Source organism: Hordeum vulgare, chromosome 2H (genome assembly GCF_904849725.1).
Source record: "Hordeum vulgare subsp. vulgare chromosome 2H, MorexV3_pseudomolecules_assembly, whole genome shotgun sequence".
Classification (NCBI taxonomy): domain Eukaryota; kingdom Viridiplantae; phylum Streptophyta; class Magnoliopsida; order Poales; family Poaceae; genus Hordeum; species Hordeum vulgare.
The window spans coordinates 178899937-178913250 of record NC_058519.1 but is presented as its reverse complement, the minus strand read 5'-3'; the positions used below and the strand labels follow the sequence as shown (position 1 = coordinate 178913250).

The 13314-nt window shown below is 45.9% G+C and overlaps 1 protein-coding gene across 1 annotated transcript; it reads left to right on the top strand.

Annotated features, from left to right (window-relative positions):
* Window positions 1-7608: 7608 nt before the first annotated feature.
* On the top strand, window positions 7609-8814 carry LOC123429880 (GPI-anchored protein LLG1-like). Its single transcript, XM_045113854.1, has 3 exons — window positions 7609-7909; window positions 8039-8101; window positions 8186-8814. Exons 1-3 carry the CDS (start codon window positions 7822-7824, stop codon window positions 8557-8559), a joined length of 525 nt encoding a protein of 174 aa, XP_044969789.1. The 5' UTR covers window positions 7609-7821; the 3' UTR covers window positions 8560-8814.
* The last annotated feature ends 4500 nt before the right edge of the window (window positions 8815-13314 follow it).

Sequence of the window (13314 nt, the reverse complement as noted above, 5' to 3'; positions counted from 1 at the left end):
GACCCCATAACTATATGGGTGTTCGATTCGTTGAAATCACATGGTGATGTGAACTAGATTATTGACTCTAGTGCAAGTGGGAGACTGTTGGAAATATGCCCTAGAGGCAATAATAAATTAGTTATTATTATATTTCTTAGTTCATGATAATCGTTTATTATCCATGCTATAATTGTATTGATTGGAAACACAATACTTGTGTGGATACATAGACAAAACACTATCCCTAGTAAGCCTCTAGTTGACTAGCTCGCTGATCAAAGATGGTCAAGGTTTCCTGGCCATAGGCAAGTGTTGTCACTTGATAACAGGATCACATCATTAGGAGAATCATGTGATGGACTAGACCCAAACTAATAGACGTAGCATGTTGATCGTGTCATTTTGTTGCTACTGTTTTCTGCGTGTCAAGTATTTGTTCCTATGACCATGAGATCATATAACTCACGGACACCGGAGGAATGCTTTGTGTGTATCAAATGCCGCAACGTAACTGGGTGACTATAAAGATGCTCTACAGGTATCTCCGAAGGTGTTCCTTGAGTTAGTATGGATCGAGACTGGGATTTGTCACTCCGTGTGACGGAGAGGTATCTCGGGGCCCACTCGATAATACAACATCACACACAAGCCTTGCAAGCAGTGTGACTTAGTGTAACTTGCGGGATCTTGTATTACGGAACGAGTAAAGAGACTTGCCGGTAAACGAGATTGAAATAGGTATGCGGATACTCACGATCGAATCTCGGGCAAGTAACATACCGAAGGACAAAGGGAATGACATACGGGATTATATGAATCTTTGGCACTGAGGTTCAAACGATAAGATCTTCGTAGAATATGTGGGATCCAATATGGGCATCTAGGTCCCGCTATTGGATATTGACCGAGGAGTCTCTCGGGTCATGTCTACATAGTTCTCGAACCCGCAGGGTCTGCACACTTAAGGTTCGACGTTGTTTTATGCGTATTTGAGTTATATGGTTGGTTACCGAATGTTGTTCGGAGTCCCGGATGAGATCACGGACGTCACGAGGGTTTCCGGAATGGTTCGGAAACGAAGATTGATATATAGGATGACCTCATTTGATTACCGGGAGGTTTTTTGAGTTACTGGGAATGTACCGGGAATGACGAATGGGTTCCGGGAGTTCACCTGGGGGGCCACCCACCCCGGGGAAGCCCATAGGTATTGGGGGTGCCGCAGCAGCCCTTAGTGGGCTGGTGGGACAGCCCAAAAGAGCCCTATGCGCATTGGAAGAAAAATCAAAGAGAAAAGAAAAAAAGAAGGAGGTGGGAAAGGGAAGAAGGACTCCACCTTCCAAACCAAGTAGAATTCGGTTTGGGAGGGGGACACCTTACCCCTTAGGTTCGGCCGACCCCTTGGGAGTCCTTGGACCCCAAGGCAAGGCTCGCCCCTCCTCCTCCTATATATAGTGGGGTTTTAGGGCTGATTTGAGACAACTTTTGCCACGGCAGCCCGACCACATATCTCCACGGTTTTACCTCTAGATCGCGTTTCTGCGGAGCTCGGGCGGAGCCCTGCTGAGACAAGATCATCACCAACCTCCGAAGCGCCGTCATGCTGCCGGAGAACTCTTGTACCTCTCCGTCTCTCTTGCGGGATCAAGAAGGCCGAGATCATCGTCGAGCTGTACGTGTGCTGAACGCGGAGGTGCCGTCCGTTCGGCACTAGATCGTGGGACTGATCGCGGGATAGTTCGCGGGGCGGATCGAGGGACGCGAGGATGTTCTACTACATCAACCGCGTTCACTAACGCTTCTGCTGTACGGTCTACAAGGGTACGTAGATCACACATCCCCTCTCGTAGATGGACATCACCATGATAGGTCTTCGTGCGCGTAGGAAAATTTTTGTTTCCCATGCGACGTTCCCCATCAAGAAGTGCCTTCCATTCGCCGAATTCGCTTATAACAATAGTTACCAATCAAGCTTGGGAAAAGCTCCTTTTGAAGTTCTCTATGGACGAAGATGTCGAACACCTCTTAATTGGTCAGAAACCGGGGAGAGGCAACTCTTTGGCCCGGACATGATCCAGGATGCAGAAGAGCAGGTTCGCATTATTCGTGAAAAGTTGAAAACAGCCCAGTCTCGTCAAAAGAGCCAATATGATCGTCATCATAAGGCTGTGACCTTTGAAGTTGACGAGAAGGCTTACCTTCGGGTTACACCTTTGAAGGGTACCCATCGATTCGGTATCAAGGGCAAGTTGGCTCCTCGTTACATTGGTCCTTTTCGCATTCTTGCCAAACGAGGAGAAGTTGCCTACCAGTTGGAACTTTCTCCGCATCTTTCCAAGGTTCATGATGTCTTCCACGTCTCGCAACTCAGGCGTTGCTTTTCGGATCCTATCCATGAAGTGGACCACGAAACGCTTGATCTCCAAGATAACCTTTCATACCGAGAATACCCCGTGCATATTCTTGATCAAGCTGAGCGTACCACTCGACGTCGAAACCTTAAGTTTCTTAAAGTTCAATGGTCAAATCATTCTGAAAAGGAGGCAACTTGGGAAAGAGAGGATCGTCTCCGACTTGAGTATCCTGCGTTATTCCCGACGACTTCTAAATCTCGGGACGAGATTATCTTGAGTGGGGGTGAGTTGTCACATCCCTCACACATTAAGCAAGATAGCTTTGTGCTCATGTTTTCTTTGCATTGCATCTAGGTAATTTTCAACAAGAACAAAGCAAGTGGTGAAGGAAAATTCTAAAACCCTAGCCACTTCTCAAAATAAAGGAAAATTCAAACTAGTGAAAATCAATGAACCCAAAATGGCCTCAAGAAAAGTTCAATCTTTCTGATAAATCTTGAAAGTAAATGAGCAATGAAGAAAACCATTTTCTTGACACTTTAAGCATTTTAATTAAATGCAAAAAGCTACTGGTTTCAAGTTTAAAATTTGAAACCAGAAACTTCAAGCTTTCAAAAATGTTGAAAACTTTAGAAATGGTTGGAAATATTCCAACAATATTCGGGGGTGTTCAACATAGTTTTTACAAACTATTTGGGAGCTGAAATAAATAGCAAATCAATGTCAGTAATTAAAACAGAAACAAAACACAAAGAAATGAGAATAGTCTTACCTGTCGCTCACCTGGCCCGGCCCAGCTTCTCCTGTCATCTTCCTCCTCGCCAGTAGGAGCAGGAGGTGGCCGCCGCATCGCAGCGCACCTCCACGCAGCTCCCTGCCTGCCTGGCCGCCGCTTCGCGCTGGCAAGCACGGGGATAACCTCCCCGAGCTCGTAGCTATCCGTTCCCCAGCTCATTCTCCCCCTCTTCCTCGTTTCTTTCTGCCGCCATTGGAGCCCGAGCAGAGCTCGAGCTCGCCGTCGTTCTAGCCTCCCCTTCTCCCTCCTGAGCCATGCAATAGGTCCGCCGCAACTCCCTGAAGCTTTCTAGCCACGAGCCCGACGCCGAGACGTAGTGAAACGACGAGACACAGTCGTCTTCTTCCTCGGGTCACCGAAGTTCGTCGCCGGCATTCTTCCTCTCCAGGCCGTCCCCGAGCAAGCTAGCGCCACCACTGCACTCCTCATGAGCTTGCGCATCTTTCCCCTAAGATCTCCCCGCCGATCCCCTCCTCTAGGCCTAGTTCCATCGGAGCCCGACGAGATCTGCCGCGGGAGCTCGTCGCCGGTAGCCCTCCGGTGATCAGCTCGTCCTTTTGAGGCCACCAGCAGCTTCAGGCCGTCGCGTAGATGCCGTAGGAGCTGAGTCCCGTGCGTACCTCCCTCTGTATCGAAGACCCCGATGACGCCCGAACCTTGGCCGCCGCCAAGCTCGTCGCCGGCGTCATCTCCGGCCAGATCAGCCCCAGCCAAGTGCAAAAATGAACCGGTGGGAGAAGTGCCGTTCCTATGGTGCTCTCCGCGCCGAGTTTGGCCCCCCGTGCGCCGTTTCCGAGCCCCTCCGACGTACTGGTGCTCGCCGGAGGCTCCCCGCCGGTGAGGACGACCTCGCCGCCGGTGGATCTCAGCTGGCCTGAGCCACTGACGTGTGGGGCCAGCCTCTGGGAGTTTAGGATTAAAGAAAATAAATTTAATTAATTTGATAAGTCACTGACATGTGGGTCCAGTGAGTTTAATTAACTAATTAAGATTAATCCTAATCTAAAAACTGACCAGAGACACTGACCAGTGGGTCCCACTGGTCAGGTTTGACTTTCAACGGCAAGGTGGACCTGCTCATGTCCTGCTGATGCAATAAAGAGTTTTCTATTTTAAAAGAATTCCAGAAAAATGTTAAAACTTCTAAAATTCATAGAAATTAATCTGTAACTCCAATGAAAATAATTTATATATGAAAAAGTATCAGAAAAATTCAAGGAATCTGAATATGTCATTTTCAAACATGTTTGAAAATGTTACAGAACCCAAATATGTAGATTAATGAATAAGTCAATTCTTATAAATACTTTATAAATGGAATATGGAAAATATTTAAATTTCACTATGATTGACATGATCAAATACTGTCCTAATTACAAATCAGCAACCTAACATGTCATCCCATGCATGTTAAACATCAAGTTGATCTGAGCATCAGGTCGAATCAATTAAAATGGTATCCGAGAATACCTCGTTTGAAGTGATATTTGAATTTGAATCAAATCAACTTCAAACCTAATACATGCTAGCTATATTAGTTAATCACCTTGCATTCTCATGCCATGCTCATGCATCATCTTGATTGCATATGATTGTTATTGATTGTTGTCATTCCTTTCGGTAGGCTCCGCTCCCCCGGATTCCACCGAATATCCGTCTGACGGATATTGTCACTCCTCTGAGCAACAAGGCAAGCAACCATTTTGATCATCCCGATAAATCCCATGTTCTTGCTCCTGCACTTACTTATTGCATTAGGATCAAATGCTTCAACTGCTTTTGCCACGTTAGTTGAACCCACTTCCTTTGCATGACCTGTCCTTGTCACAGTAAATAGCCGAACCTTGCAACCTAGCATACCTGGTAGTTGCTTGAGCCATGATGTGCCTTATCCTGCTATGCATGCTATGCTTAGAGTTGTGTATGCTCTGTCATCTGGGAGATGAACAGAATTGTGAGAATGTGTTCGGTAAGCAAAGGTTGTGTGTTGAACCTGATTGGTAAAGGTACCGGTGAAAGGCTGTGTAGGAGTACATGGCGGGTTGTTTCATTGGAACCACTTAGGAAGTGAGTTCCGTGTATGTAATCCAAGACTAGATACTACCAAACGTTGGGATACTTAATTGACCCTCTCGACTTATTAATCGCTTAGTACTCGGTCCAGGAGTTGCAAGTAGTTTCTGGTGTATATAGTGATGCTGGAGGCCGTGCATAGTGCTGACCTGAGAGGTGGGCTATGATGCGGTAGGCAGTGGCACGGTGTACCAAGTGGCACCCGGATGGTGGGCTTGGGAACCCTGCGCACATCGTTTGAGGCCATGGCTGAAACCTCGGCTGGACTTCCGTACGGGTTACTCTCAGATAGGCGATAAACCTGGACTAGGTACTAGTGTGGTTAACGGTCGTGGCCGACTCCCTCGCTGGGCTTCCGCTTGAAGGTTGCCGAGGTGCATGACGTGCACATGGCGATAAGTGGCGAGAGCGTGTGTGACGAAGTACACCCCTGCAGGGTTATGATCTATTCGAATAGCCGCATCCGCGGATATGGACTACTTGGAGACATATGTTGTTCATAGATAACTTCAATGGCTACTCATAAAATTGTCAAGATAAGCGTGAGTGTCGTGGACGGCATTTCCGTATGGATACAGAATCATTCCACGATGGTGTATTGTTGTGGTGTTAGTGGACTCGTGTGCGAGAAATCAAGTTGTCAAAATTATTTAAAAATGCAAGTTGTCTAGCCATGTGTCAAATGCTGGCTTTCCGCATGAAACCCCACCATACCTTGTTGATACATTGCATGAGTAGTTAGTTATCCTAAAGTCTTGCTGAGTACCTCCGTACTCATGTTTGCTTAATAAATGTTGCAGAGGCTGCTAATGACCCTAATGGAGGGTTCTTCATAGACATCGACGACGACGAGTAGCTGGTGTCCCAGTTACGATCTGGCCCTAGGTTGGGTCTGTAGTATAGTCAGGCCATGTGCCTTCTAGTTGCACCTGTCTGTACTCAGACAGTTTTAAACTCTTCCGCTGGCTTGTAACTGAATGACTGCTATTATGGGTCATGAGACCCTTACTGTGTAATATTATGTGTGTGGCTCTTCCGAGCCTCTTAAATAAAGTTTGTATGTTTATGGTTATGTTGTGATGCGATCGATGTATCTATACATATCGGTATGCCATGCGTACGTGTGTCGTACTTGATATGTATGGGGTTCGATTACCTAGTCGTGAATTTTAGTAGCACTCCTTACAGGGAAATGCCCCTTTGTGATCCAACGAGCCATGGTAGCTCGCTACTGCTCCGGACACATTGGTTGACCGGCATGTGTCCTTCTTAGCTGTTGTGTCTGTCCTCTTTGGGGAAATGTCACGCGATGTAATGGAGTCCTGGTAGCTTGCTACGACTCGTCTACACTCGTTGGTGACCGACACCTACTTTGTTGGGTCATGTATGCCTGTCCTTGTGCGGTACTGCCACTTTGGTTTATGATTAGACTTGTCGATCCGGGTTCTTTGACATTGGAATGCTAGCGACACTATTGCATACGTGAGTCAAAAGATGCAAACGGTTCCGGCTAAGGTAAGGCTGCAGCCGTGGAGTTAACCGTGCATGAGACCGCAAAGGGATGCGATGTGTTACATGCTGGATTCCTATGGCTTAGGATCGGGGTCCCGACAGGATCCATACGATTTTGTAAGGGAAAATGGTATCAACGCAAATAAGTCTGACTTTTATGGTATCATTGTGAAATTGGGATTGAATTTTGTACACCACCATATCCAAACAACTTCAAACCACATAGCATTAACGATAATTTCAGCACACATCACCGTAAAAAGAAATATCAGCAAACGGTTCTGGCTTAGGCTTTAGAGAGAATGAAGAACATGTTATCTTGTCCCAAGGTTTAATATGATTATACCATTTTTCAATAATTAAAACAAATTTAATGGTACAATTTTTCCGATACGCAACTAGTACTCTCTCAGTTTTAAAATAAGTATCATAAATTTAATACTAAGATAATACAAATATAATACTAAGACAACAACATTTATTTTGAAACGGAGGAAGTATTTCATTGGCCTAGTTGATGGTCAGAAAATAGGTGTCAAAAGTAAGACAAAGTGCCATGTAACGAGCGGACATCCTCGGATTCTCTCAAATAGATGTCATGTTGATGTTGGTATGACGTATGCTCCAAACATATAAACTCCGGCAAGCGAACATGTATGCAACCTGCACAATTTTGAAATGAAAATGATATCCACGCAAATAACTTGCTAATTATTTTTGCACGCAGAAATTGGAGGGCAGTAGCGTTAAGTGCAACAATCTACCCGTGACCGTGGCCACCTTGAATAGAAAACATGCAGAGGTTGGCGCGAGGTCCAGCCCACGCCGTTGAAATCCAACACCTATTTTTAAACACGTCCCCGTTTGTCTCGGGCGCGCGCGCCGGCGCCAACCTCTGCCCTCCTCCGCGTCCGTCCGTCTCTCCACCGCTTCGTCTCACCCTGCCTCTCTACGGTGCCACCGTACCCAGGTTAACCTCTACTCGCCGCCCTCTACGCGCATTGCCTCCCTCTGCCATTGATCCCGAGACCGGAAGAGGCGCGCGGCCTGGAGCTAGCGAAGCCTCGGTGGCCGGGGATCGGAGGAGGCGGCCACAAAATCAACATGGTTCTGGAGCTGGATAGAGTCCTGATGCTGCGCGCCGCCGTGCTCGCCGTCGTCGCCGGCTTCGCCGCCGCCCGATTCATCTCAAGTTGGTCCACGGTCATCCTCGTTACGGCACTTGATTCCCGTATCATTATTTTGATTTTGACGTGATTCTGTTTTCTTGATCCGTGGTTTGATCTGACCAACCTGCCGTTTCCCCGCCTCGTGGATGCAGATGACGCGCTCCAGCCGCACTCGCACGGCGCCGCCGGCCGGAGCTTGCTGCAGACCAAGAAGGGTAAGTAAATTCAACTTTCACGTTCGCCGGTCTTGGTACGTGGAGCGGCTGACACGGATCTCCCGCGTTGGTGCGTGCGCGCAGACTGCCCGGTGACCTTCGAGGGGGCCAACTACACCCTCATCACGAGCAAGTGCAAGGGCCCCCTGTACCAGCCGGCGCTGTGCTGCGCGGCGCTCACGGACTTCGCTTGCCCCTACAGCATCTACATCAACGACGTCGCCACTAACTGCGCCGCCACCATGTTCAGCCTCATCCACCTCTACGGCAAGTACCCCGCGGGGCTCTTCGCCAATACATGCAAGGGGGACAACCTGGGGCTCAAATGCCCTGACGACCTCCCCCAGGTCCAGCCGGGTGAGGAGGGCAAGAACTCCGCCCCCGTTGCTACTGCTGCGCAGGCGGCACTAGTCGCGGCCAGCGCAGCTCTGGCGTCCCTGCTCATTCTAATGTCTTGAGCGGAGCCGGACGGCTAGCTGTACCTGTACGTCGCCATCGTCACAAGTCATTCGTGTGTGCGTGTGCGTCTGCGGGTGCGCTGGTTTGTGTTGCATGCATGAGTTTGTGGTCATATGTAATTCTGGATCCGGCCTGCACAGGGTGATAATTCACCGATTGACATGTTAACCTCTTCTTTTAACGGCTGTACATTGTTACCACAAGGGCTAGGAATTTTGAAGTCGGGTGCTTCCGACAAAGTAAAATTTGGCATGCTGGAGTTTCTCTAGGCATTTAGTGTAGCGTGCACTAACCATTTAGGTCTACTGGTGCATTAAGCTCATGATATATAAGTTTTTTTTCTTTTTCTCTTTTTGCAAAAGATTGTGCTCATAATTCAACATCATAAAAGACTTGAAATTTGTGAGACAATTTGTATTAGGATGGTTAGGAGGACAGTGATATCCCAACCCACTAGAGTTTAAGTTCTAGACTTGATTCGAGATACAAATCCAATGCACAACACAAAACCAGAAGGAAAAAAATGTGCAATTCACAACCTTTATTTAGTTGTATATATTTCAAGATACAAATCCAATGCACAACAGAAAAAATCAGAAGAAAAAATGTGCAATTCACTACTTTTATTTAGTTGTATATATGTATTTTTATTTTTATTATTCAGATGTCGTATGCATATTTTAGGTCAGTAATGTCTAGAATAATCAGTTTTACAAGCATGTTATATCAATTAACTAACATTTGTAAAATCATTTTCTCAACAAGTTCCACCACGCATGAAAAAACCTTCCTATAAAAAACACCTTTTAAGATTTGGTAAGTTAGGAAAGTTTTCAAAAAAAATTATAGTGTTTCTGGATAATTTGGGCTACGCGTCAGCTGGCGGATCTTTTAAAAGATCCGTTGCCTCGCAAGCCATTGGATTTTACATGAGATGAATGCCACATTTAGCTGCTAGTTTGAAACACGAGTGATGTTGCGCTAGGACATTTGTAATAGAGTTCTTGTTCTAGAACTTTTACAATAAAGGTATCGTTGTATTTTTTTTTGCAACAGAGCTAATTTTGCAAAAAAATGTCTTCACCTTTGTGTAGGCGTTAGGTAAGAGAGTTTTGCAACATCAATGTTGTTACAGAAATCTTTCTAGCAACATGGAGGATGTTGCAAAGAAAACACGGCGATGGTTCACCGCAAGCTCCCGTCAAACGGGGATGAGGGAGCAGCGCCGCCGCCCGTCAGCGGCGAGCACCGGAGTTCCGTCCAGGTCGCCTCGCCTCCTCTCCAACGAGGTGGGCGCACTATACGTGGTTGACGGTCGTGGTGGAAGCAGGTGTCAAAGGCGACCATCACGCCCGACCCAGCTGCAACCTTGATGTCATCGTCCTCTCCAACGCGGTGGGCGGTTGTCGGTGATGGCACCTAAGCTTTGGATGACACACTCTCTCGTTCGGTGCTACGGGGTATGGACATCACAGCCTCGTCTTCGTCTTCATTGCTCTGCAACAAACCAGTTGTTGCGGTAGTAAAATTGCAATGATGAGCTAGTTGCAAAACTATTGGTGATGGCCCATGGGGCATCGTGGCGTGCGAAGAAGGTGGGGGACACGGGAGCTGCGATCCATCGGGTGATTACAAGCGTTTTTTTTAGAAAATTGTTCTGTTTACATTATTTGATTCATAGAAAATTAGAACCTTTAAGATTGTTCTCCTTTGATTTATGTGCTCTATTTTGGAGACATGCTCTGTGATGGGCCCTACCTTAGTGACTTCGCCACTAAGAAACTCTAGAACAGAAAGAAGTTGGAGTCGTGTTAAACCTTAAAAGCGATGGGCCTGGTAGGATTAAATTAAAATGGCCTTCAGCCTTTTGCCTGCTTTGCTTTAGTATCACATCCACTATAAGTATGTGATTCTATTTCTCACTTACAGCTTTCTTTAGATGCTAGAGCACTTAGAGTTAACTACAAGGGCAGTGGAATATAGTCTTTAGCGGCTCGTGTAATGCATGCATGTGCTAAACACGGGTTGGTTACACTTGGTAGCAAAAGATTTCTAGTGCAGATACATGGTTTTCACATGGACAAATCTCAATAATATACATACCTTGTGCGTGTTAAAACAAACAGTGTATCACTCATTCACATTCGCCTTTCAGAAACAACCGCTAGTAGAAAAAGGGTCTATAGCCCCGGTTCGGTTGGGCCATTAGTCCCGGTTCACGAACCGGGACTAAACAACCGGGACTAAGGCTAGCCCCGGTAAAGTACCGAACCGGGGCTAATGACCTTTCACGTAGCGGGGATGGGAGCGAGGGGGAAGGCGTATTAGTTCCGGTTCGTATTACGAACCGGGGCTATTTCTTCGCTGTTTTTGAGCATTTTTTAGGGTTTAGGGTTTTGCACTTAATTGGATGGGGCTATTTTGCTGCCCCTATTTTCCCATTTATTTGTTTTAGGCACTTTTTAATTCTTGTTTTGCACTAAATTGGATGGTACATACACAACAATAAAGGAACAACTATATTGCACATCATCGTCATAAATATATTACACCATCTCATCCTCGTGCTTTGTCGAACATATTACAAAATATAGACACGAGTTACATGCACATATATGCATCTTTTTTACACTATATCATTTCATATCAATTGCATCGACGAACAATAGTATTCTCCCTTGACATCTAGGACCTCTGCATCTAAGAATCCGACAATTTCCTCTTGAATTGCTCGTACACGTTCATGTGATAGAAGACCGTCCCGCAACCGTTCGATCTAATTTAAAGAAGGGGTCAATATATATATCAATGAAAACGAACACAATTCACGGTAATAAAATAAAGCTGTGAGTATTCTTTATCGTACTTCAATTTTTTTATGTCCCGGTTTTTGCCCGTGTCATGGGTCGTGTGGCGAATGAACTCGCAAATATAGTATCCACATAAATTGTTCCCCTTTTCCTGCCTCAAGCACTTTACGAGAATAGAGTTCAATCAAAAACATAATCATGAATTATAATGGTATTGAAACTAGAATAAAAAGACGCGCGGATCTAGCTAGTAGTTACTTACATCTATTTGTTTAATTGTCAGCTCTAACTTCCAAACGCCCCGAGCCTTGGCGGCGAACCGTTGCCAAGCCCTGCCAAAAAAAGGAAATGAATAAAAGAGTTCTATATTAATTCCTTGCTATCAGGAAATGAACGAGAAGTTGCCGATATAGTGCCATAATGATTGAAATTACCTCTCGAGGCATTCCTGCATGTTCGCCCATTCAGCGAGGGGTGTGCGTTTCAGGTCCATGACTATTAGTTGTCCCTCGTCAGGTACAATGATTAACAAAATAAAGTGGAACCTGCACACGCATGACGAGTCAATTATACACTTATAATAACATCGAGTAAGCGAAAATAGAATCTGTGTAGTAACACTCACTTGAAGTTGTAAGAAAATATTATTTCCCTTTTGGTACCGAAAAACCTTAACCCTTGTACCAAGTTATTCTCTGTATAAGGAAGTGAGCCTAACTCACTTGGCTAGTGGAGTGGATGTACAACCCAGCCACCCAGGTTCAAGTCCCCACGGGCGCGAATTTGGGTTCTTATTATTTAAAAAAAAAACTCGTTGTGGGGGTGTTTCCCTTACAGTTTTCCTTCAAAAAAAGTTATTCCCTGTATCGCGGGGATTCGTTGCGAGACTTTGATGATGAATGTAATATGGGTCAATGAACCCAATGTCAAAGATTTGTCCTCTTTTGCATTCGAGAATCTTCATTCTGCAAAATTAATATAGTGATGAGTAAGATTATACATGCAAGAACGAGCTGAGTAAGACTTAATGACATAAAATAATAATACTTACAAACAATAGGTAGTGATGATAGATTTGTCGAGGGCGTCTTGTTGCTACAACTGAAATAATTCGTCGAATTCAATCATTAGCACGCCTCGTCCAATCCCGAAAAGCTCTTCTTTATATGCAAGGTAGATCGAGTTTTGCTGTTCAGCACATGCTTGCATGTACGAGTCATGCAATCTTCGCATTTTTGTTGGTAGCTCGTTGACTAACTCAGGTTTGAAGAGAGGATCCCCGTACCGGTACACGTATGTTATGTCAGTGAATTCCTGCAAATGGTTTAAGTACTCATCAATAGACATGCCTTGAGCCTTGGCAGCTTCTCCGTATATTGCAACAAACTCTGGATCGATACCAGCTGTTTCATCATTCCTCTGCTCGACCGCAGCTCCGCTCGAGCACACCTTTGTATCGGAATGCACTTTGAGCGGGTGGGGGGCACGATTGGTTTTTCTATTGTCCAAGCTGGGCAACTGATTTCCCGCTGGACGTACTACTATTGAACCGCTGCTTTTTTGCCTGAGTCGACTTGAGAATATAGCGTTCATAGTCTGCTAGCAACGGTGGCACGGGATCTGCAAGGGTTTTCAGCATTTTCACGCATGCGGCGTGATCTTCTGGGGTGACCGGGAACTCTGGCTCTTTTGGCTTCTTCTTGTTAACCGTGTCAATCTTCCACTATTGATGCTGGGCATATGCCCTCTTAATATTGTCCTCTCCTGTATAGTCCCAAGGTCTCTTCTCCATATCCTTATGAGGAACTTTTGGGAGGGGCGACAACTTACGTTTCGATGATCGGAACCCCTTTCTGCCGCCACTATTAGCGATGGTACATTTCCGCTTTTTGCTCTGATCCTCAGTGGACGGAGACGGTTGACGGTGCGGTGGAGACAACTGAT